This window comes from Trichosurus vulpecula, chromosome 7 (genome assembly GCF_011100635.1).
Source record: "Trichosurus vulpecula isolate mTriVul1 chromosome 7, mTriVul1.pri, whole genome shotgun sequence".
Lineage (NCBI taxonomy): Eukaryota > Metazoa > Chordata > Mammalia > Diprotodontia > Phalangeridae > Trichosurus > Trichosurus vulpecula.
Genome location: NC_050579.1, coordinates 32216638 through 32242543, shown reverse-complemented (window position 1 = coordinate 32242543; position 25906 = coordinate 32216638). Strand labels below are relative to the sequence as shown.

Sequence of the window (25906 nt, the reverse complement as noted above, 5' to 3'; positions counted from 1 at the left end):
GCTTTCCTCCCCATCTGAAATGCCCTGTCTTCTCATTTTCATCTCTTAGTTTTCCTGGATTCCTTTAAAGACTCAGATTTCAACTTCTGTGGGCCTGTCCAGGTCCACCCACCTGCTAGGGCCCCCCCTCTCAGACTCCGTCTACTCTGATGTTTGCAAGGCACTTAGCACAGTGCCTGGGACGTAGTAGGTGCTATGTAAATGCTCATTCCCTTCTATCCCCCCTCCTCTGTATTTGTCTCCTTTTCTGCCTAGTTATTTATGCGTTGTCTCCCCGTTAGACTGTAAACTTCTTCAGGTCAGGGGCCGTTTTTTTTCCCTTTTTATTCTTAGCCCTTAGCCCAGTGTCTGAAAACATTTTAAACCTTTAATAAATGCTTGTTGACTGGGTTCACCATTCTCGTTGTTTTCCTCTGGATGGATGCCCTTACATTCATTAAGATCCTAGCTAAAATGTGGCTCCAAGACTTCTCATTTGCCAGATATGGTCTGAACTAGGCAGAGTACTGTGCTGAGTATTTGCTTCTCTTGATGCAGCCTATGGTGGTATGTCAGCTTTTTTTTTTTTAACTTTCATATCACACTGTTGATGCATATCAAGCTTACAGTCAACTCAATTTAACTTTTTTTTTCAGATGACCGGCTGCCTATTGATGCTTCTTTTCCCCATCTTGTACTTGTCAAGTTGATCTTTTAAAACTCAATCGTAAGACTTCATTCAACCATATTAAATTGCATCTTATTTGATTCAGCAGAATGTTTATCTGTTCCCTCCCAGCTTTATGTCATCTGTAGATTTGATGAGCATGCCCATCTGTGCCTTTTCTTGTGATTGATAAGAATAGTTCACAGGCCTAAGCACAGATCTCTGGGGCACTCTAATGGAGTGCTTGACATTGAGCCATTAATGACTACTCTTTGGGCCCACTCATTCAACCTATTTCCAGTTCACCCCCAAGAAAAGCATAACAGACTTTGTCAAATGTTTTAGGAAAAAGTGGGTTTGGCAGCACCTGTTCTTGATGAAGCCATTCTGGTTTTTCACCATCACTTCTTTTTCTGGCTCTTCACTAACCATAGTTAGGGATTTCCATGGATCACAGATAAAGGGCTGGAAGAAGTCTTTGTAGACCTATGTCTAAGCATCCTTTTCTTTCACTGAATGCTTTGAAATCTGCTCTCCCACAATCCAAGGGTATATGACATACTAGACCATTTAGTTTCTTGTCCATCACAAATTCTAAGCTAGAATCGTCATTTACACCCTGGGAACAAGTTTTCTTCATTGGTTCCTTGGCTTTTTTGAAGGAAGAAGTTATTAAGACCAGGTCAGGTAATTTCCAGTTGCTCTGTTTTGGGCAAAGAGAACTTTGAAAAGATTTCTGGATAATTGAAGTCCCTCATTATAACCATGTTGTGCCTCAGAGCTAGGCTTGTGGTTTCCAAATGTCTCTTACTGTGAACAGCTACAGTCTACTCTGTCTTCATATGTTGCTCTAGGCCATTTCTCTCCCCATCAATCTTCCCCATCAATCTTCAAATGCGTGTTCTCCATCATGCTTTTGTCCCTCTGGTTCTTGGATTTCCTCAAATTAGGAGACATCTTTTGTGACCTCATCAGCTTCCAAGAGTTTAATTATCTTTGTCCTATGACTCCCAGATCTACATATCTAGCCCCAGTCTTCATCTCCTGGTCTCTGGTTCCACATCACTAATTACTTGGTGGTGGTGCCTTAGCTGGATATTGAATAGGCATCTAAAACTCATCATGTCCAAAAGAGGGCTGGTTTACCCCCTCAAATCCAGGCTTCTTCTCAATTTCTCTATGTCTAGTTTTGCTCTTTTTTTTTAAGTTTGAAAAAAGTTAAATTAAAAAAAAAGACTAGAGCTCTCTATCTTGTCTAGGTTGGAAATGCAGGGGCTACTCATGGGCCTGATCCCACTCTGATCAGCATGAGACCTTTGACCTGCTCCATTTCTGACTTGGGCTGGTTTGCCCCTCCTTAGGCAACCTGGTGGCTCTGCACTCCTGACACTCACTGTATTATTGCTGGGTTTCATGCAGATACCTCAACTTAATGCACTGTAAGCTCAGGAGGTCCCTGCTAGCCCCACTCTGCTTTGATCATCCTTCAGTCAGAGACACCAACTGTCCTAGTTATTCAGGTTTGCAACTCTAGTGTCCTCAACTCCTCACTCGTCACATGTGTTCAGTGACTTGCTTGGTTTCCTTGTTTTTACCCCCACAACATCTCTCAAATGTGACTTTTCTGCTCACACAGCTACCAAGCCCCCATCACCTTTTAATTGCAACCTAGGAATCATCCTAGATGTCTCACTATCTCTCTCCCTCCTCCTTCCCTCCCCCCCATCCAAGCTGTTGCCGTTTTTACTTTTGCAACATCTTTGCAGCATCTCTTGAATAGGCCTCCTCCTCCATGACCCAGCTGTATAGGGTTGTATAGGGTTTCATCAACTCACACCTACTACAATGGCCTGCTGGTGGGTCTGCCTGTCTCAAGTCTCTCCCGAGTCCATCCTCCATTCACCCACTAGTGTGATTTTCCTAAAGTATAGGTGTGATCATGTCACCCCCCTACTCAGTAAACTCCAGTGATTTCCTGTAAGCTCCAGGATCAAATACAAAATACTCCATTTGGCCTTCAAAGCACCCTCCTACCTTTCCAGCCTTCTTGTATCTTACTCCCTGCCATGTACTCTGTGGGCAAATGACACCGGCCTCCTAGCTGTTCCACAAACAAGACTCTTGTAATAGCTTCCTGATTAGTCTCCCTGCCTCAAGTCTTTCTGTTGAGGGAGAAGCAAATGTAGAGGGGAAGAAGAAACCCAGGGATGTAGAGTTCCCAAACCAGAGTTCCCAGGAAGGGACCTCCTGGAATGAGTTTGCGGACACAAGCATTATTCAAGTCAAGGAGGCAAAGATTTATTATGCTTTTTCAGCGGGCAAGAGTTCTTAGGGATCCTGCAACTATACAGAGTTGCAGGGGGAATCTTTATAGAAGCTAATAGGGGATTGGAGGGGAGATGGGGGGGGGGGCAGACGGACATGTCAGGTGTTTGGGGGTGGGATTAGGGAGTGGTTTAGGGCGTGTTCAAGGAGTGTAGTTCTTAAAGGAACAGGCACATTTAGTATCTATTGTGCAGGTATATTACCCAGAGTTCTCTAGGAAATAGCCCACAGTGGGGTTACTAGGGGTGTGGTCTTTACTGTGAAACTAAGTTCACTATCAGCTGGGGCTAAAGGGAATAGTTTCTCATCTAGTGTCTTGTTAGACAAAATACTATCTCTAAGATACATTGTAGAAGGGTCAGTGAATAGTAAATATGGTTATGACTCAGTGTACAGTCAATTATCAGCATCCAGAAATCAATCTATAGTTGTGCATAGCTGCTTACAAAGGAAGAAGCAGAGATAAGTTGGGGCAGGCTGCCCTTAGCCTGGGACAGAATATGTTGTGAGAACAAGATGTGTTTATGAGAACTAGATGTATTTTGAAATTTGGGGTTCAGGCACAGGCACCCAAGCAGAGGCTGTTAGGATTTAGGGTCCAAGCACAAGCACCTCATCATTTCCACTCCACTTCACCAAAGTGATTTTGTTTAAGTGCAGGTCTCTCATTCTCCTCAATAAACAGCCTTATTACCTCTAGGCTTTCAGATCCCTCTAGGATCAAATGTAATCTCTTTTTGGTGTTTGAAGCCTTTTATACCCTGGCCTTGGCCTATATTTTTGGCCTTATGACACATGCTTCTCTTTTGTGAACTCTGGTTTCACCAAAGATTCTTATTGGCATGCACTGCTTTCTTCTCTTTGCTTTTTAGAATCCCTAGTTATCTTTGAGGCTCAGCTCAAGCACCACCCACATGGAGCCTTACCCCATCCCTGAGTTTCACCCAGATTGTTTTGTATATGACTGTGTATGTTCATGTTGTCTCAGCTGGAATGGAAGCTCTTTGAGGACAGGGACTATTTCATAATTGTTGTATCCTCAGCTCCCAGTGTGTAAAGCATCGTGGGTGCTAATAAGTGCTTGTTAATTGATTGGTAATTTTTAGAAATTACATATTGCTACTGTGTTCCCTTTCTGCATCCAAGAGTTTTTAAATAAGGTACATCCTTGTAGAGGCATATTCAACTAATGTTTGACTCCTATCAAGTTTGTGATGCCTGTAAAGTCAAATTACCTTTTTGCTTTTGGATGGTTGTTACCCATATACCGTGCATTCGTGTTCATTTTCTAAGGTAGGCCTGCACAACCTGTGGCCTGCAAAAGGATTTCCTCTACATACAAAGGATGTTTTCCTCTACATTTTTTGAGAGCTGCCTGAAATCCTTTGGTGGGCTGCAGGTTGTGCAGGCCTGGTTTAAGGTCAGAGTTTTTGTTCTTGACTTCTTTCTAAGATTTTGACCCTGAAAGGTGGAAACTATTGGTGTTTTCTGTGTGTGTGTTGGGGTGGGAATCTTGTATGTGGAGAGAATCTGAAAGGGATTGTGTGTGTGTGTGTGTGTGTGTGTGTGTGTAGTACAGTCATGAGGGGGTAGTAATTGTGTTGGGGTGGGAATCTTGTGTACGTGGAGAGGGTCTGAAAAGGGCTGGGACTCTGTGCGTATGTGTGTGTGTTGGTAGAATGTACCAGGAGGGCATTGGAGCTATGGAGGAGTGGCAATAGAAAGGAGTAGGGATATTGAGGGAAAGATGTACCCTTTCAATTCAGATTGAAACACTGACTTTGAGGATTGGGCAGTGACTATAGTAGACTGGCTGCCATTTTTGATACTTGGGCAAACAGATATAGTTGGCTTTAAGTGAACTAGATATAAATGCTCTGAAGTAAAGTAGGGTTGATTCATCACTTTAACATGAGATTCACATAGAATTCTCTTAGTGAACTTTCCTAGTCAATTTGAAATGTAAATACGCCTATATTTCATCCTCACCATCTGTCCAGTTTCAACCTTGATTGTCGATCAGAAGCACTTAGTTACAATTTTGAGCCAAAACATGCAGATCACAATCTGTAGGCCAGAGCTCCTATGATAGCAAAAGAGATTATACATATAGCTAGCCACTGTGGCATGGAATGCTAATAACCTATCTCTAAAGTTAGACATAACATAAAGCTACATTGTCAATAGTGTTACTGTTTTTGCATACAAAGAACCACCTTTGTGTATGTGTGTGTTCTTCGTATTTTGAGAGAAAGCAGGATGAGTCTTGTGCTGCTTCAATTTAATTTGAGCTGTGTGTGGTGATCTGGGGGTGTATGTGTGGGGGGAAGGGAGTATTGTCCAAGGTGACAAGAAAGTTGATTTTAAACAAGAGGATTGAGTGCCCTCCTCCCTTTTAACCAACCCTTCCTGAAGTCTCTGAGGCCTAAACTAGTATTAGTTTTTATGTTCATGCAGAAAAAACTTCACGTCAGTTTGATTTATAACTGAAATTATCTTTGTCTCTTTTTCAGCTCATAATGCAACAAGGAGATACTACTATAAAACCCATACTCCAAGTCATTGTAAGTATCCAGATACATAACATGGCATCTTTCTAACTTGTAAATGCAAGTGAAATTAGAGCTACATTTGTATAAGGTGCTCAAATCAGTGTTTGTGAAGGAGGCGGGAGGGGTGAGTTTGTGGCACCTTTGGGCCTTTGCAACTTCAGCAAGAGCTGATGTCTAACTTTGGCTCAAGGTGCTGCCCTGGGGCTTCCTTCCTTTCCCTTTAGGCTGCAGGTCCTCAGTAAACGCTTACTTATTGATTTGGTTGTGGATTGAGTTTGATTTAAGGGAAGGGAAGGAACAAAGATCTTGGCAGGGAGTGAAGGAAAAATCCTTTACTCTAGTTTCTTATCATTTATTTTTAGGTATCCAGGGGAGTGGGCAAACATTTTTGTCCCATGTTGTGCTAATGTCAGATTTACTCTCCTGCCACTCTCTTGAGGTGTCTCAGGGGAGTCTGTAAGAAGGCAGGCTAATAACTCAAGTTCTCTATCCTAGAACATCCGGCCAATTGTTACAGGAAATTCTGCAACCCGTTATCGAATGCTCATGAGTGATGGAGTACATACTGTATCCTGTGAGTACAGTGTATAGAATTCCAAATTTGATTGTGTTCAAGTGACAAAAGAGTCCCTACCTTGAAATCCAATATTTTATGACATTCAAGTGCCTTATTTTAAGGCATACATGAGGTTGGCAGTAGAATTCCGACAGAATTGCAGCTGGCAGAGCATTTTAACAATAGAACAGTCCAAGTGGAAAGCTGCCACTTGGCTTAATTAATTTTCTCTAACTGGCTCTATATGTTTTCTGTGTGATTAATTTCCCTGAGGATGATATTGACTTTAAGTGAATGTGATGGGTTAGTTGTCCTATACCTGCCTCTCTTGAATTTTATTTCTATGTTGGGAGCTTAAAAAGAGAGAAAGAGTTTAGGGAATTTGTTGCTAGAGGTAGCAAGCACATGTTCTGCAATGTGAGAGACTCCTAAGGGGTTTTTTGTTTTGTTTTATTTTTTGTCATGAAACTAGAATGGTGAGGAAAGGTGAAATTGGGCACATTGAGATAAAGTAGTATACAAATGTAGCAGTGCATTTGTGCTACCACAAATGACTGCTGTAATCATTTTGTAGAGTAGGGAAATTGGAGAAGGGAATCTGTGATTTGCCTTAATTTCAGAAAACATCTGTTTCTATTGCCCTTGCTCACTGCTATACTGGTATAGGCCTTTTGCCCCAAACATGATCAGTATTCACATTCTTTGGACTGAAGTGTGAGGAGGCCAACTTGGCATGTTGTGGAGATTCAATCTCTTTCACTTTCAGCTTTCATGTTGGCAACACAGCTGAATGGCTTGGTGGAGGAAGAGCGCTTGGCAAGCAACTGCATTTGCCGAGTTAACCGGTTCATTGTCAATGTCCTGAAATTTGGAAGGTCTGTGGTTTTTGGTTTGTTTTCTTCTTGCCGGTCTCATTGAGTGGGGATGTTAATTTGTGAAAATGAGCACATGTGCCAAATTCTAGGCCTGTAAAATTGACAACCCTTAGGCAGCAGGAATCAAAGCCTTATTAAGTAGTAGTGATAGGACTGGTTCAGGCCTTACCCATGCTGGTTACTCAGCAGCACTACCCAAGGCATATCCCAGCTGGTTTTCTACACCTTTTTGGTAGCTGACGGAAGGGCCGCTTTATGACTTTGACTTCCTTTTATATACTTATTTCTCACTGGAGCTTTTAAATGAAAAGCCTGGCCTTTTAAGAAGTAGAGCCGGATTTTCATGAAGCCTCAATATAAAGACAATTTCAAGTACCATTGCCTTACCAGGGTCTTCCTTCTTAGGTGACCATTTGTCGGACGTTATAGCAGAGCACCTTTTTGTGTATGGGCTGGACTGGACAGCTACTTCCTACTCCCAGATTCTGTTATTGCTCCCTCAGTTATTATTTCCCCTCTTCAGTTTTTTTTTGGATTTTGTTTCTACTTGTGTTTAGAGGATCATAGATAAAGATCTGGAAGATACCTCAGCGGTGGCCCTTCAGGGATCATCCTGTGCCTTCTTCAGAGGCCTCTGAAGTACCTTCTAGCTCCCTTGTTTTAGGGATGAGGTAACTGGGAGGTTAAGTGATTTGCCCAAGGCCACACAATTAGTAAGTTACAGGGACAATTTGAGTCTTGGTTCTTTGCCTACAGTAGATTTCCTTTGCCATATTTTGGAGGGTCCATCTCCGCTTCCCCCCCCCAGCCCTAGAATGCAAGCTCTTTGAGGATAGGAAATGTTTAGTTTTTGTCTTTCTATTCCTGGTGCCTCAAACATACTAGAAACTGCTTTAATGTTTAAATTGAATAGTATTTTATCTTAATAGTGTTACTAATATTGTTTAATTGTTACGTAATATATTAATTGTCAATTAATATATTGTATAGTATTATCAATATATTATATAATTATATGTTATTACATATTATAGTAACTAATATTAATAGTATTTTATCTTAAATAAAGGAGGGCCACATTTAGTTACATTCAGTGTCTTAATAAGTCATCTGTCCTTCTGAGCTTGTTTCATGGGAATTAAGAAGGCAAGGAATAGAAGAATGTGCCTAAATGATACTTTTATAACATTTTGGAATTAAATATCACATAGTACTAAGAACTTATTTATGAGTAAGACCTATCTGTGACTCTGCTCATTTTTACTTTCACTTAGGAGAAAAGTAAGTTTTTAGGTGGAAAATTAATGTAATTTTTTGTGGTTTTCACCTCTTGTTAACTGTACACACACTACTTGTTTTCTATGACAGAGCACGCACCTGTGTCTTTGCAGGGATTTGTGGCCATGGCACAGTGCTACCTTCTGATTTAGTCTGCCTTTTGAATTCAGCAGAACAGGAATTGTTAGATGGTCAATGGGCAAGCCAGGACTTAAACACAAAGATTCTGATTCCCAAGCGGATGGTCTTCCGTACCACACCACACTGTCTCATGTTGCCAGCTGATGTCCAGGTGACCTTCAGGCCTCTGGAGCCCCATGTCACTGTGAGCCCCAGATCCCTCCAAACTTGGAGTCCATTCAGTCAATTTTTATTAAGTTCGAGCTAGGAATCAGGAATTGTCCCTCCCCTCCAAGAGCTCACATTGTACTGGAATTCGGTTTGCTGTCTCTTCCTGGCTGTGGGCTTGACCCTTTGACCTTGGTGAATCACAGCTTCTCTTCCACCTGCAAAAGGAAGGGGGGACACAAGTTCTAATTTCCCCAAGGTCTATGATTCTTTACTTCTAATTTACAACGATTGACAAATTTTTCTTGGGAGAATGGAGAGGAGGAATGCTTGGTCCTGTCATCTTTTTGGTAGGGAACTCTTCACCATTGCCTTTTTGGCATCTTCTTGATGGCTTACAGTTGGAAAGGATTGTCTGAGGCCCTTCAAGGTGAGGGGTCTTGCCTGTGGATACATAGCTAGTATGTGTCGGAGGTAGGACTTGGGAAGCTCCCCAAGCCTTCCTGCCTCCTCCATGCCAGGCTGCAACTTTCAGTTCTGTGTTCCTCCAATAAAAATAGACTGAATGGACAAAGGCTCACTGAAAGGCATCGAGATAAAGTCCAAAGACCTTGTGGCATTTTGGGGAGAGATTGATGATAGCTATAACTAGTGATCAACTTGGATTTCATGCCTGTTCACCTGTATTTTAGGTGACAAAAATATCATGCTCTGGGACTGAAAGCAGGATGCCAATTTGAGGCAAACTCAGAAAAGATCTCTATTAGTTCTTTTGAGAAATGTTCTCCTTCCTTCTTACCCTTCACTCCTAGCTTCCTGAAAAGCATAGGTCCAATTAATTGACTAATCCTTTCTTTTTTGAAAAATTTCAATCCTCTAACCTGGGAACATGGGTAAACATGCTAGAATTTATTTCAAAAAGTGTTTTAATTACCTAAAGCTTTGGAGTGCAGTCATTTTTGAAGTCTTGACCATGAGAAAAACCTTGACTTCCTCTTTTGGAATACAGTGTCACATTTTGGTTCACTGACCAAAGGTTCTTTTATATAGAGTAATATTTGCAGCTTTGGGGACTCAGGCTTTCTTGGAGGGTCCAGTATATCTTCATCTCTTTGTTTTTGCCATTGAACATTTAAAAGGACAAGTATTTTGAGAAGGGCAGCATTATATGTTAGAAAGAACCTTGGGCTGAGAGTCAGAAGACCCAAGTTCTGATGGGGGCCCCTCACTTGATAGTTTCAGGTTGTTGAGTAAATCAGTAACCTCTTTGCCTCATCTGTGAAATGGGGATACAATACTTGTTCTGTTTATTTCATGGAGTTTCAAATGCTTCAGGGCCTTAAAAACAATTTATAAATGCCTACTTTTATTATTTCTCTTATTGTTTTCACAACTACTGGTGTAAATTGAATTTTCACTGAAAATCTAAATGCCGTGTCAGTCAGTTATATACATAGATACTATTGAAAATGAAATCTTTGTGCCAGAGCTGTTTAGTACTTACTCCTGTAGTTCCTACCCATTTTTCCTATAAGGACCTTTTTTTTAAGCATCAAAAAGTTTTATGGACCTCTATATTCTAGTAGTTATATTATTTGTATCTGTTGATTGAGACAATAAATGATAACATGGTTGCTATGCAGTCACCAATGATGTGAAATGAATTTGTTTTTTATTAACCACAAGTGTCTATACATTTGAAAAATAACGTATATATGTGTGAGACATTCAGTCTATGGAAAGTGTGTTTATTATAATGACTCACACTACATGCTTCTGCTAAATCAAGATCAGAATCATCCTACGTACGTACGTACGTGCGCGCGCGTGTGTGTGTGTGTATTTGTAGACCGTTTTCAATAACACTGGAGCTCCTGAGGGGTCAGTGGACCATGAGTTGGGAATTACTGTGGGAAGTTCTTCATTCTCGTGTTATTTGTCCCCTTTGGAGAGATGCTCTTTATTAAACATCATGCATTTGGATGGTTTAAGAGGAGGAAGGAAGGGTAACGTTATGAGGGAAAAAATGTGCCCATGGAACACAAAGTATGCGGTGAAAAAATTAGGGAAATATTCAGTGTGAGAATTGTTAAAATAACTTATTTCCCAAGTTATTTGGCCATTTCAGAAGTTGTTAATGCAGAGAAAATCATTATCAGAATAGTTGGTAGGGATTACATGTTTATGGAGCAGCCTGTGTGATAGCTTGAGGCCTTAGGTTTGCATCTGCTTCTCCTTCTACTGATTCTAGCTTTGTATTCTTTTGTCCTTATAGGAAAGTGGTCATACTGATGGATTTAGAAGTTTTGCAAACTGCTGATGAAGTTGGAGGAAAGATTGGCAACCCTGTGGCCTATAATGAAGGTAGGACATGACTTGACCTAGGTCACATCACCAAATTGAATGGATGTTTAGAGGGCGACCATCTTGATCCTTGTCATTTGTTAGAGATTAGTGAAAAAAAAAATGAGGATTCTTGGCTCTTGGTAATAGTCATCCTGTCATTATTTTTCAGTTCTGAAGAAATCTTGTTACTTGCTGGGTTAAGAAAAGGGGGAAAATTCTACTTAATGTTGGATATGATTTAAATTCAGCTATTTTTCTTTATCTGTCTTCTTGTCTCAGGGGATAAAAAGTACAGACAATATGAATATGTCATGAATAACAAAAACAACAGTTCTTTTTAAAGACTTAAAAAAAATAAACACTTAAGTTTTTTTGTGTAAGGGAAATTAAAATCAGTGAGACTAATCCCAAATTAAAGTATTATTGTTATTTGGAAAGTCAGTGCATAGCTTATTTTACATAAATGATTGTTTTCTCCCCAGGTTCTTGACTAATGTGACAGCATATTTCTTGTGAGCTATAGTTAGTCATCTGTTGAAATTGTCTCTGTATCACTTACTGTTGCTAAGAGGCAACTGCTATCTTGCCTAGCTAAACATTCTTAGAAATTCTTCAAACTGTTATTCTAATGAAATCTTCTGCTAAATGTTAAATTTGGCCTTCAGATATTGTGTAACTCTGATAACAAGCCGACCTTTGTATTTTTTTGAGAAGGTGTACCTGATGCATTAGTATTTTATATAGAACAATTCTTGATTTTGAATCTTCTGATTCTTGAATCTATGTATGCTCCTATTCCTTTTAGTTAAACTCATGAAAGGATCTATCATTATGTTGGAGGGATTAGCTGGACTTTTAAAAAATGATCACTATTTTGAATGGTTAGAGACCATGTCAGGACCACGGTTATCACATAAACACAGTTGTGTATTAGTGTGAGCTTCTGTTTTAATTTGTCTTAATTGTTGTTTCTTGAAAGGCTAGGAAAGTCAGATGAAGGTGTGATGTCTTCTTATGAGAAAATGTTGTGTCTCCTGAGACCTGGGGCTACTGATGGCCTGACAAAGACTTTGACTCTAGGTCTGATGCCCATAAGTCTCTCAATTCTTGCTAAGAGGCACTTACTTAGTCTACCTAAATGTTGCTCAGAAATACTTTGGACCTTTTCCCTATTGTGCCTTCATGCCATGTAAGGAATCTGGGTCATTATAGTAGGGCTTGAGAGATTAATAGAGAAGGAAAAAAAGGAAAGAATGGTTACCTTCAGGGTACCCAGTTTTAGTTTGAAAATTGATGACACATCTATGTAAATATGTGCAAATTATATTCAAATGCGTGGAGAGTCCTCTTAGCAATTTTATATATAGTATAACATTGTGGCACTTGGGAAAATACTGCTAGAAACTGGAGCTCTGGGCGTAGAAATCCTGAGAGTATGGAGTCTGTGGCATCAGAAGATGCTCAGATGGAAACCAGCGACCTGAGGGAAGAGAAGCAGTGAAGACGGGACTAGACCAAATATTAGGGATAAAGCAAGTGCTATGAGAGGATGGATTTTATTCAATTCGAAATTGAAATGAGTGTCAGGAAGACTTTTTTCCTACAGAGGTATACTGTTGCTTAACATAAATTTGTTTGATATACGTCATCATCAATGTTTAAATCAGTGCTTGCAATTTCTTTTTCGAATATTTATGGCATTTTGAATGACAAAGCATTTACCGAGCACTTACTCCATGCCGGGCCTTGGCCTTAGAGGTGGGGATCCAAATACAAAAAAAGCAAGGTGAGGTGAAAGCTCTCCTCTCAGAACCCAGGGTGGTCCTAGGGGCACAGGCCCAGGTTTTAGGAGGGAGGCTGATGATCAGAACTCTGGCAGCATGGTTTGGAGACAGCTCGGACGTGCTAAGGAGATCTCGTTCTGGGCAGTGTGTCCCAGCAGAGCCCAGAGGATTTGGTGGCCACTTGATTTTTTTGGTCATATCTGAAAATAAATGATTTTGGTTATTTTCAACAGTTCTATTTAACCAGTATTTACCAAATATCTACTGTGTGCCTAACACTCTGCTAGGTGCTAGGGATACAAAGGAGAAAATAAAACTGCCCTTGCCCTCAAGGTTCCGTTGGGTTGGGGAGAAGAGCATGTGAGTAGGAAATAAAATGGACCTTCTAGACAAAGTCACTTCTGGAGGGGAGCATTGTAGGCTTGTGGGAGGACTAGGAGAGGCTTCCTGTCAGAGGTAGCAGTAGGCTAGAGCTTTAAAGTGAGCTAGGGATCCTGGGACGTGCAGGTGAGAGGTGTTCTAGGCGTGGGGGATGGACAGTTTGGGTAAAGGGTGGAGGTAGAGAATGAAATGGCAAAGGAGGATGCAAGGAGCAGCCAGTTTAGACTGTGGAGGAGTGCATGATGGAGAGCGATGAGCAGTGAACTCGGAGGCAAGGCTGCATCCAGGCTCGGAAAAGTGCTAGAACCCAACAGACAAGTTTATATTTTATCCTGGAAGCTTTTAGGGCCGGAGTGAGACATGGTCAGACCTGTGCTTAAGAAGTACCATTTTGTCAGCTGTGTGGAGTTTGGATTGGCATGGGGGGAGGCCTGAGATTCGGGGAGAATGGCAGTCATTCAAGAGAGAGGCAGTGAGGACCTGAAGTGGAATGTTAGCCATGGGAGTAGAAAGAGGGAAAGAGAAAAATAGAAGCTGACCCCCAGGACTCAAATCTGGGTGCCTGGAAAATGGTAGTACCCTCTACAGAAATAGGGAAATTAGGAAGATGAAAGAATTTTGAGGGGAAAGATTGTGAGTTTTGTTTTGGACATGCTGAATTGGAGGTACCTATGGGACATCTAAGACAGATAGGTGGCATGACAGACTTTAAGTTGTGAAGCCCTGAGCAGAAATTTGGCTTAAGAAACTTACTAGCTTTGTGACCTTGGGCAAGTCACTTAACCCTGTTTCACTCATTTCCCTCATCTGTGAAATGAACTGGAGAAGGAAATGGCAAACCGCTCCAATATCTTTGCCAAGAAAAACCCTGATGGGGTCACAGAGAGTTGGACACAATGGAAACAACTGAACAACAACAATACGGGACATCTAGTTGGAGATGTTTGATAGGCAGTGATATGTAGGAGAAGGGTTCAGAAGGGATGGGGAGTAGACAAATCTCAGAGTTGCCTGCATAGAGGTGATAGTTGAATCCATGGGAACTGATGAGGTCACAGAGTTAAGAATTTAGAGAGACAAGACATTTCTGGAAAGAACACTGGGTCACACCTTTGTATGTTCAGGTCCCCCCCCCCAGCCCCCTGTCATGTCTGATGCTTTGTGGCCCCATTTGGGATTTTCTTGGCAGAGATACTGGAGTGGTTTGTCATTTCCTTCTCCAGATCATTTGATGGATGAGGAAACTGAGGCAAACAGGGTGACGTGACTTGCTAAGGCTAGTAAGTGCCTGAGGTCAGGTTTGAACTTGGGTCTTCTTGACTCCTTGCTGCCCCCACCTGTGTATAGAATGTGGGAGAAGATGATGAATTCTGCCAAGGAGATTGAGCATTAGTTAAACAGATAAAAGAACTAGGAGAAAATGGTGTCATTAAAACCCAGAGAGGACATTATCTAGAAGGTGGAGGGCGGGAAGGTCAGCAGTGTTATGTGTTATAGACAGGTCAAGAGAGAAGCTCTGAGGAAAGGCCATCAGATTTGGCTAATAATAGGACAGTGGTCACCGTCGAGTGTAGTTTCGGTTGAGAGTTTTTAGATGCCGTATTTTTCGGAAAAGGGTGTGTCCTATACATGGGGAAATAAGGTAAATTACCCCAGGGGGAGAAGAGGAAGTGGGATCAAGAGTCCAAGTGGAGGGGGGTGGGCTGCCTTGTCTTCTGGGGTTGGGGCAAAGACTGTGTGGGAGGCTGAGGTCAGGGGGATTTGGAGAGTGAACAGGGAGCATGTGACAAGCAGCTTCAGTTTCTTCCATTAGAGTATTTGTCAAGGTCCTCTGCTGAGACGGCATGACAGGAGAGAAGCTTTGGAAATAGGGTAGAGGCAGTCAGGAAAGAGTAAAGGACTGGCACACAGAAGTGAGGGTCCCATTGAGATGTCTTAACAGATTTCTAGTAGACCTAGTCATCATTGTTGTGTGACTTCCTCCATCTGCATTCAGCAGCCTGTGTGTAGGAGCAGAGAAGGCAGATGATGGGAATAATCCAAGGTTGGGATTTGGAAAGGAATGAGCAGCAAAACGGTGAAAATATAGGGAATGCAAGGGTTTAAGGCAGTATAAAGTTGAACTGGTTAAGTATTGGGTTAAGATATTGAAGGGAAGAGAATGAATGAGAATGAGCCTGGATGGATGCCGTGAAGAGGTTGTGGTGAGGGCAGAGAATAGATCTAAAGTGGGTGAGGCCCAGAAGGGGCCATGGTCAGAGGACCGAATTACGGAGAGTAGAGCTAGAGTACTTGTGGGTGGTCATGTGCTGATTCGAGTCCATTCAGTGGAGTAGCTGTGCAGATCATGAGAATTTAGGAGGTGGGTGAAAGTCAAAGTCCCAAGTATAAGGAGAACACTGGTGAGCACTGAAGACTGTGAGACAGGGAGGGAGGTTTAACCTGGAAGCCAGCGTAGAGCAGCCATAAAGTAACCACATGGAGGCCGGCAGAGGGCAAGGCTCTAGTTTCTGCCTGGTGGTGGAGGTGGTAGTGGGTGAGTGGAATGCTGAGTTTGGCCTCCAGTCAGCAGCCAGGTCAGTTTTGCCCCAGGGCTCACTCCTAGGTTGATCACATTTTAAAATTAAGTTCTTTTTATTTTGTTTACCAAAGCTAATTGAAGTGGATATTGCACTTGTGAAGTAATTAGGAGGTAGAACAATTTCAGTAACAGGTTTAGCATGGCTATTGAGAGGCTTTTTGCTGTATTTCATTGGGAAGACAATAACTAGTAAAATAATACATGTAAGTGAAATGCAACATCAGAATTACTGTATATTTTCTTGAGTGTATTTGTGCAGTATTTGCAATATAAGCATTTCTGTATTTTAAATTTTAGCTATTTACTTATACTTGGTAAAAATAAAACAAAAATTAGTTTCTGATAGCCCAGCATGAGAAACTTAAGCTTATACGCCTACCTGGTCAGTATCTTTCTTTTTTTTTTTTTCATTAACTGGAAGAGAAAGCTAAGCTTTTCATCTTTTCTAGTTCCCAAAGGATTGAGTTCATTCAAAGGAAGAAAATTTGTCTCCCTGTAAAAAAAACTGTGGCTGTTAAAATTGGATAATTTATTTAATAATATTTGAACACAGAACAGCTAGGTGGCCTAGTCGGTAGAGCACTCGCCCTGGAGTCAGGAGGACCTGAGTTTAAATCCAGCCTCAGACACACTTGCTAGCTCTGTGACCTTGGGGAAATCACTTAACCCCAATTGCCCTTCCTTCCTCCCTTCCAAAGACAAAAAACAAAACAAAACAAAAAGTTGGGAGATAATTGTTCAGTCGTTTAGTTGTTTATGACTCTTTGTGACCCCATGGACCATAGCACACCAGACCATTCCATCTATGGAGATGATATTGAAGCCAAATTGTGGAGGGCCCTGATGGCCTGGCTTGGGTGTCTCACCTCTTGCTGCCTTCATTTATCAGGTATTGTGTATGATTACGTGCATGTTTTTCCTTGATAGAATTTATGTTCCTTGAGGGCAGGGACTGTCTCATTTTTGCACTCTTGTCTCTAGTGCTTAGCACAATGTCTGTTCCATAGTAGCTGCTTAATAAATAATAGTTGGTTGGTTGATTTATTGAGAGGGATTAAGTGAGATGGAAACATGCTTTAGGGCTCTATTGCATGTGAGCAGATTAGAATCTTGCAAGTCATAGCTTTTTTTCTTCGTCAATTAAGGATTGACCCTGTTACTAAAAGATGCCCTAATAATATCCCATTTGTCCTATTAATAGGCTTGTGACATTTATTTATAAAGTCACTGAAAAAATTACCTCAGATATGATTTATACTAGGCATAGGTCATCCTGTTCCGTGATGATATTTGAATCTTAATGTGTTTTGAGACTGAATTTATATAAGCTTTTATTTAAAAAAATTAATTAGTATTAACATAAAATATCAGTTGTTGGTGGAGAAATATAACTTAGAAATAGAGTTTCTGTAAAATTCTAGACTAATGAATACTCTGGAAGATCACAAATTGTTTTGTGATTGTAGAACTTGTTAAAATACCTGCATTGGTAATATTGGTCATGACTGATACCAGTCTGTGGGAGTTTAGTCCAAGGATGAGCTAAACTTTAGGGACAGTAAATTCCCTGGAGCCACTTGGGAAAGTAAGAGAGAAAATCATCCTGGTTTTTCTATTCCTTTCCTCCACGTTCTTGCTTCTTTTTTCTGTTTACATTAGCTGGGTAGCTCAGTGGACACAGTCTTGGACCTGAAGTCAAGAGGATCTGATGTCAACTGCAGACAATATAAAATACTTAGGAATCCATCTGCCAAGACAAATCCAAGAATTATGTCAGAGGTTCCCAAACTTATTTGGCCTAATGCCTCCTTTTAAAAAAAAAAAATTACTCAACACCGCCCTGGAAATCTACTTTCTTTAACACTTTAATGGTTTTTGGTTTTTTTTTTGAAATTTGCATCATTTCAAAAAATATAAAGTATTTTTAAAATACTGATGAATCTTAAATTTAATGATTTATTGTAAATTTATGGGTTTTTCCCCTGCATTGAAATTTTGATGATGCAGTATTTCATAATGTACCTGTATGGTATTGTAGTGTAGTGATTACATGCACATATTCCTGCTGCCTGCCAACACTTGCTTGTTAAGACCTGTCAGCAGACTTGAGCACTGATCAGTTATAACTAGCATTTTGTGTGTTTATTTGGAAAATAATATGTAATCACTGTGACTTTAATTCTGTTACACAACAGATGAAACATGTACTAATGATTTTTCAAACTTTTCTTCTCTTTCCTTATGCTTCTGCTGCCCACTTATTTTTATTCAACTCCTTCCAAGGGGTGGCGTCACCCACTTTGGGAACTTAGATCACTGTGGTCATGTTCTACTGTGTATTGCACAATACTGTGTGCACAATACGCAGTAGAAAATGACCGTAGTGATCTAATGTTTAACAAACTCAAAGATCTAAGATTTTGGGACAAGAAATCACTGTTTGACAAAAACTGCCAGGAAAACTGGGAAGCAGTTTGGCAGAAACTAGATCTAGATGAACATTTCACACCATAGAACAAGAAAAGGTCAAAATGGGTATGTGATTTAGACATAAAGGTTGATATTAGAGGAGAATGGAACATTTTGCCTGTCAGATCTATGGTTAAAAAAAGAATTTATGACTGAAAAAAAGATAGAGTAGATCACAGGAAGTAAAATGAATAGTTTAAATTTAAACATTAAATTTTAAAAGTTTTGCACAAAGAAAACCAATGCAGCCAAGATTAGAAAGAAAGCAAAAAGCTGAAAAAAAATTATAGCAAGCTTCTCTGATAAAGGTCTCATTTTTTAATTATATAGAGAATTGAATCAAATTTATAAGAATACAAGTCATTACCCAATTGGTAAATAGTTAAAGGATATGAACAGGCAGTTTTCAGATGAAGTAAAGCTATAGTCGTGTGAAAAGTGCTATAAACCACTTATTGATTAGAGAAATGCAAGTTAATACAACTCTGAGGTACCACCTCATACTTATCAGATTGGCTAATATGACAAAAAGGAAAATGACAAATGTGTGAGAGGTTGTGGAGAAATTGACACTGATGCACTGGTTGGTGAAGTTGTGAACTGATCCAACCATTCTGGAGAACAATTTGGAACTCTGCCCCTAATACTATAAAACTACATACTCTTTGACCTAGAATGCCACTACTAGGTCTATATTCCAAAGAGATAAAAGAAAAAAGAGCCTTTATGTACAAAAATACTTAGAGGAGCTCTTTTTGTGGCTGTAAAGAATTGGAAATTGAGAGAATGCCCATCGGTTGGGGAATGGCTGAACAAGTTATGTTATATGATTGTGATGAAAGACTATCGTGCTACAAAAAATGGTGTGCAGGATGGTTTTAGAAAAACCTGGAAAGACTTATGTGAACTGATGCAAAGTGAACAGAGCAAGGACAGCATTGTATACAATGACAGCAATATTATGTGATGATCAACTAGTAATGATTTAGCTATTCTCAAGACAATTCCAAAGCACTTATGATGAAAGATGCTATTTGCCTGCAGAGAAAGAACTGATGGAGTCTGAATGCAGATTGAAGATTAATTTTTTCACTTTATTTTTCTTGCTTTTTTTTGCAACATGGCTAATATGGAAATATGTTTTATGGTTTCACATATGTAATTGATATCACATTTCTTGCTTTTACAGTAGGTAAGGGAAAGGTGGGAGGAAGGAGAGAATTCAGAATTAAAAAAAAATGAATGCTCAGAATAAATAAACTTGAAATTTAAAAAAGCATATATTACAGGGGGGAAAAAAGATCTAAGGTCAAAGCTGGCCTCCCACACTAGCTCTGTGGCCCTGGGAAAGTCACATGACCTGTGTGTCTCAAGTTCCCATTTGTAAAATGAGGGTGATAATAGCACTTCTCTCCAGCATTGTTGTGGGGAACAAATGAGATAATATTTGTAAAGCACTTCGCAAACTTTTAAGTGCTGTACAAATGCTAGCCATTTATTGGGTGGTTTGAATGTCAGAGTGGCTTTTTCTGGGTTTTTTTTTCCCCCGGTGATGACTGGGATGTTTGAGAGAGGTGAGTGAAAGGAGTTAAGAGTGGGTCTTTCTTGATAGTACTGCTCTTGAAAACTAGCTTTCCTTGCTGTGGCTTCAAGAATCAGGAAACCCTAAGTCAGTGTTTTCTTCTTCCTAGTGAAGGTTTTACATGTGTAGGGGCCCAAAAAGCCACTTACTGTTCAGGATTATTCGTGGTGAAGATTCACTGGAACTAGATCAATAAAGCACTTTGGGCCATCCACTGGAACTTGAAAATAGCTTAATTACACTTTTGCAGTAGTGTTCCACAGTAATGATTGTTTATTTGTATTTTGAAAATGCAGAAACGTTGGCTGTGGGATGAGTGAGTAGGGGAAACTTTAGAGCATCTCCATAATTTAGTTCAATCCAGGAAGTGGACAGAGGAATACTGAAAAGTAGATTGAAGTGTTTTCGTTTAATCCCATTATGCTGTCATTTTTTCCAGTTTAAATAAAGTAATTTTTATTGAGTTTTCAAAATGTCAGTAATAAAGCTTTAATGCACAAGGGTACAGATTCATGTTTCATATACTGTAGACACCGGACGATTATTGGATTTGACGATTATTGGATTTTGAGGCTCCTATGTTTAACACTGCCTGTTTGCATGTGTATATGTAATCAAACTTGCTACATTATCTTGAGCAAATTAAATATAATTGTTACTGCTTGTAATTAATCTGCCTTATACAGTACTTAGCTGTGTTGATAGGAATATGATTCATTGTTTAGATCATACTGAAATACAAAGAAAATTGATCAAATGTTTTTTTTTCTAGTTGGGTTCTGTTAGTTTTAAGTTATCAGTAAATTTTAAAACAGTTGAGGCTGAATCTTCTGTTTGCATGCCTCTGTGTGCATGTGTGTTCAAATAAGTGTGTGTTGGAATGAGTTTCTTTCCTGGCAGAATTTTTAAAATGTTATACATACTACAGAACTACAGTGATTACTTGTTATACCTCTACCTGATATCCAGTGGCACAAAGTACATTTTAACTTGGGTTAATTCTTAGTTCCATGTGTTGTTATTGAAAGCCCTCACTGTAACCCGGAACTGTGTCATGATCCTAAGAATGGCATCATGCTCCAGTGTTAGTACAGGGTGTCCCAAAAGTCTTAGTGTAGTTGTTCGCCATTAAAGCTTAACATCGTACTAAGACTTTTGGGACACCCCATATCATGTTTAAAAGAGTACCAGGCTGCAAGATGTAAGATCTAGGTCTTAATAGTATCTCAGCTTGGCCGTCGTCACTTGTTGATCTTGGGCAGGTGACGTCTGCATCCCTCAAATTTCCCCCTCTGAAATGAGGGATTTGGACAAGCTGATTTTGAAGGACTCCTTCTAGTGTCGTGATTGGTGCTTTTAGGTCTGACTCTAGAACCAAAAGAATGTGGCATGTTGCTGAGACTATGATGGTGATTTTTTTAAGGGAAAATAAGTCTAAATTGTGTTTTTTTAAAAATTGACTCAGGGAGAGTATGCTTTAATGCCAGAGAATCTGTGAGCCTGCTTTGGTTTTCTAAACCAGTTTAACCAATTTAGTTTATTACCTGAGAGAATCGGAAATTAAGATTGCATTTGACAAGGGACTTCCAACTGGGTTCGCAGGAGAGGTGAACATAGTCATTGTGAGACACCAGAGTTTTTAAATGAGATGTTTTTCAAAAAAAATTTCACTTGGTATATCTTATGAACTGGGTCATGTTATAGATGTTTTTCATGATATGCCATCACAGAAATGCAGTCATGCTTTACAAATACCTTGTGGATTTGAGATGCCCAGAAGAATGAAGGGAATCTTTAAATATGAGATTGCCGTTCTTAATAATGACATTAAGACTATCAATAAAAACACACATATATATACATATATATGCTTATTGATATAAATGTATATGTAAACAAGTGTCTAGTTTGTATAAATGCACATCTTGTATATGTCAGTTAATTTTACAAAAATATCAAAAGCAGTTTTGTAGGGATATTGGGTCTTTGTGGAAGCAATGTTATTTTAAATAGTCTGCTGAAAGAACTCTCCATTGTAACGTGACATGAAAATGGGGTTTGGTTCTGATGCATCGGTTCCATTATTGTGAAATTCCTTTGGCAAAGGCCATGTAATGTGGGACTTCGTTGACCTCTGAGTGGGTAAATGTTAAGAATGAGGGAGAAGTAGCAGGGGATGTGGTTGATAGAGCGCTGGCCTTGGAATTGGGAAGACCTGGGCTCAAGTCTGTCTTCTGACACAGATGTGGTGGTTGTGCCATGCTAAGCCTCTTGGTGCCTCAGTTAACTCTAAAGAAGAGCTGGTGGTCTACTTTGGTAGAGGGTGTTCTCCAAATGAAATCACAGTTCTGAACCATCGCTTCCCCCCAAAACAAAGCAACAAGAGAGCAGTTAGGGGTGAGGATCATTGTTTTTTAAACTTGTCCATTTTTTGTTCAATTATTTCATCTTGATGGTTAGCTCTTCTTGGTTGACTGTGGCAGGAGAGGAGGCTAGGAGAGCCTTGGTGTATGATGTCTCTCTTTGGGGTGTTGTTGAATGTCCGATTCTTTGTGACCCTATTTGGAGTTTTCTTGGTAAAGATACTAGAGTGGTTTGCCATTTCCTTCTCTAGCTTATTTTGCAGATGAGGAAACTGAGGCAAGCAGTTAAGTGATTTGCCCAGGGTCACACATCTTGTAAGTGTCTGAGGCTGGATTTGGACTTAGGTCTTCTCGACTCTAGTCCAGGCACTCTATCCACCGTGCTACCTAGCCCCAGAAAATGGGATCAGGACCTTAGCTCCCCAGTTGGAACAGCCAGTGATGGGGAAGGGGGCCCAAGCTGCAGAAAGCAAGCATTTCCCCAGCATCATTCCATATTGCAGTTGCCTTAGTACCCTAAGGAGTGCTCTGAGCCTCACTGTGCTTTCTAGTTGAAAAAAGCTAGATTGGATTAACTGCCATATTTAATGCTCAATCACAGTTAAATTCCCAAAATCAAATTGGGGCTTTTAAAATTATTATTTAAATTGTATTTTTCTACTTTTAACTTTGTACTTTATAAAAATTAGTCTAAGTGATGAGAGAGAAGTAAGTGCTTTTGTATTGTTAGAAAGTCATTTCTTATTTTCTTCTTGAGTGCCTTACTCCTTTAACCTCCGACTCCTAGGAATCTTGCTATTTCCTTGACACCCCTGCTTCTGAACCCTGTCCTCGGCTCTCCCTGCTGAGACAGTTCACTAGTGCTTCATGCTTACCGACGACTCTTTCAGCTCTTATTTTCCATCAACTGTCTGTTGCAAAATAAGGTTGCTTTGTTTGGAGGAAAGGGAAAGAGAAGCCTTACCGAATGGAGCCGTTCCCTTTGAAGTTGGAGCACTTCAGAGACAATTGAGATGCTTTCAGGATTCTCTCCTTCCACCCAGCTTTTTCTTCTGCTAAAGCCTGCAGTGAACACTCACTTCTGTTGATGACATCGATTTGTTGCTATGGAAATAGCGGTAATGTCACAGATTCAGCCCGGTGACTTTACTGCAAGTTCATGCAGGAGAAAGGAGTAGGCTTTAGGGAAGAACCCTATTAAAACTGAAAGCTATCAATTGTGAGAAGGTGAAAGGTCAATGGAGACAACCTTGCTTCTTTTTGTAATAAAGACATAAAGTTGCATCTCTCCCCACCCCCTTCTGCCTTGGCAAATTCACTGCACACATTTGAATGTCCCAGTGTGAATTCAGGCCCAGAAACATCTTGTGAAATCAAGACTTTTTAAATTTCTCACTTACTCATGACGATTTAAGTAACTTTTAACTCCAGTTCTCTCTACTGAATTGCCTTTTCCCTTTTCATCCTTAGGACAAGGGCAGCAGCAAGCAGCACCAGCGCCAGGGCCAGGGCCAGCTGCTAATCCGGTAGCCACCAAGCCCCAGCAGCAGAATGGGAGTTCAGGGCTGGGTAAGTCCTGCCCCCGGCTGAGCTATATATGTGCCTTGTGACTATGAAGCTTTTGCATGGTGCTTGCTATTGAGTCTGGGGCAAAAAGAGGCTGAAGGACACTTTTCTTGGAAGATTTTAAAATAATTCAGATTCTAATTGTAAAGTGCATGCTGGAAAAAACATTAACGATCAAGACCTTTAAAGTGAACTTAGTCATCCGTCATTTTAAGTGATGTATTTACTCATCAGTGTACTGATGTGTAGTGCTCCTAGAAGTTCAGAGTTTACCTCAGAGCTTCTCACACATCCTTGGATTTTCTATCCTCTTACTTTTCTGTTCATTTGCATACCTTTTAAAATTCTTATCTTTTAGCTAGTTCTCTACCATCTGCTTCATTAAATTTAGTTTCTCTGTTTTCCATTTTAGTCTCTCTTGGGTTTTTATCTTTTGCTTCAAGAACCATATCATTTATATTGGTCATGAGTCTCCGTTTTTCAGTTTTATTAGAAAACAATATTGTCTTCTTCTGGTTTTCTCTATAGAAGATCCAGGGACACTTTAATTGAATCATTTTGTTTGCTTTTTTTGGCCTTTACTTGAGGAACCTCCAAATTGGAGTCCATGATTTGTAGAATTTGGTTGGGTTTATTTTTAGGTGTAACTTTTTTTTCTGTCACTGCTTCACCAGAAATTATTGTCTCCACCTCCTCTACCCCTATATCTTTCTTAAGAGTTGTTGTTTTCTGTTTTTCAGTGCTAACGTTCTGAGAGGAACAAAATTATAACCTTGACATTTTCAGGATATGCATGACGCATTGCCATTGCCATTAGGTGCATTTGGTGATCAGAATGCTTCTGTGGAACTCTGTTCCTGCGCTCCTGGAAAGTCAGCTTCCAGGACTTTAACTGGTTAACTCCTCTTACCACTTTTGTGATCCTCTCGTTGTTTGTGTGATTATTGCCTAACTGCAGAATCACCTCCCAAATATTTGTGCTGCCGAATGGCTGCAGCGTTGTGGGGCATCAAAACAAGGATAGGCCAGAAGTCATTTCCATTCCACTTAGACTGTCGCATGTGCTTTTCCCTCAAACATACCTTCCCAATATCTTTGATACTTTGGATAGAAGATTTCATCAGTGTGTGTAATCATGTCACTGACACATTGTAACCCCTTCATAGCTTCTTATCCTATGTAATTCTTGTCCGTGTTATTTCCTAAGTCTCCCATAGAGTATTTAGCCAACTTGATACTGTTTGTTCTCTTGTTCTTTCAGTATTTCAGGAGGACAGTATCTTGTGCTGTCCATCTGTTATCTTCTATTCTTGATGTGACTACCCCACTTCCTGTTTCCATCATATACGTACACAATAAAATGCCTTTTATACCTTTTCTTGTGTTAAGTCATTATCATTGGTCACATACTGCAACCTACTTATATGTCCATGATTGTCTTCAGTTAATCTTAAAATTAGTTCTGTACCCTAAACCCGCATTAGCTGGGTAGTGGAACAAGAAGGCCTGGACGCATGCTTTGTGTTGGCAGCAGATGTTCCTTGAAGAGGGTGTTATGGGCCAGCCTTGTTGAGAATTACTGCTCTTGGTGCCACGCTTATGTCTCTTGGCCATCCTAGTAGAATAAAAACTCTCTTGAAGTCAGGTACCATGTTCTTTCCTTACTTTGTACCTCAGATATCCAGACCAGTGTTCAATAGATACTTGCTTAGTAAGTGATAGGGTTCCATTTTTTTTTTAAGCTGACGTCTTTTCTGAGGCTATTCTTTAAATGTGTAGTTCCAGTCTTCACAGAAACTGAATATATGTGAGAGAAGAGCCTCAGCTGCTAAGGAACATTAGTTACTGCTGTGCTCTCTCCAGGGAGCATAGAATGTGGCCTGGGCTGGGTGGAGTCAGAGCTGCTCTTCTTCCAACTAGGCGTTCTGTACCCAAGGCCTGCTTCACACCGTTGACTTCATGCCATAGTCTTTCTTAGTGTCTATAAGACAATAAGATCCTAGAATTTTTTTTGTGACAAAACAACACTTTTGTCAGATAGTAACTCATTTATCTGAGTGACAGCCCCTGTCTCCCCAGGTCCACAAGCACCTGTTACTGCTGCCCCAATATCATATTGTGACCATTAAAAAGGTTGTATTTGCTTCTCTGTGATCTTATGTGTGGCCAGTACTCCCAAGTAAAGTTTAAGGAGTGGGACTGGAAAGGTTAGAGCCTAATGACACTACTTCTGCAGCCCCTACTATACTTTTCCCAGAGACTACTTTTCCATACCTCCCTCTGCAACTCTCAGCCATTATTGTATGGATAGAAA

At 40.2% G+C, this 25906-nt stretch overlaps 1 protein-coding gene across 1 annotated transcript in view; it reads left to right on the top strand.

Moving 5' to 3' along the window:
- RPA1 (replication protein A1) overlaps positions 1 to 25906 on the top strand; it is a 65230-nt gene that overhangs the window by 1134 nt on the left and 38190 nt on the right. The window contains exons 2-6 of the mRNA XM_036766949.1: positions 5485 to 5535; positions 6019 to 6097; positions 6846 to 6954; positions 10796 to 10884; positions 23497 to 23595. Coding sequence (XP_036622844.1) covers positions 5485 to 5535; positions 6019 to 6097; positions 6846 to 6954; positions 10796 to 10884; positions 23497 to 23595 — 427 coding nt within the window. The remainder of the gene's footprint in view (positions 1 to 5484; positions 5536 to 6018; positions 6098 to 6845; positions 6955 to 10795; positions 10885 to 23496; positions 23596 to 25906) is intronic.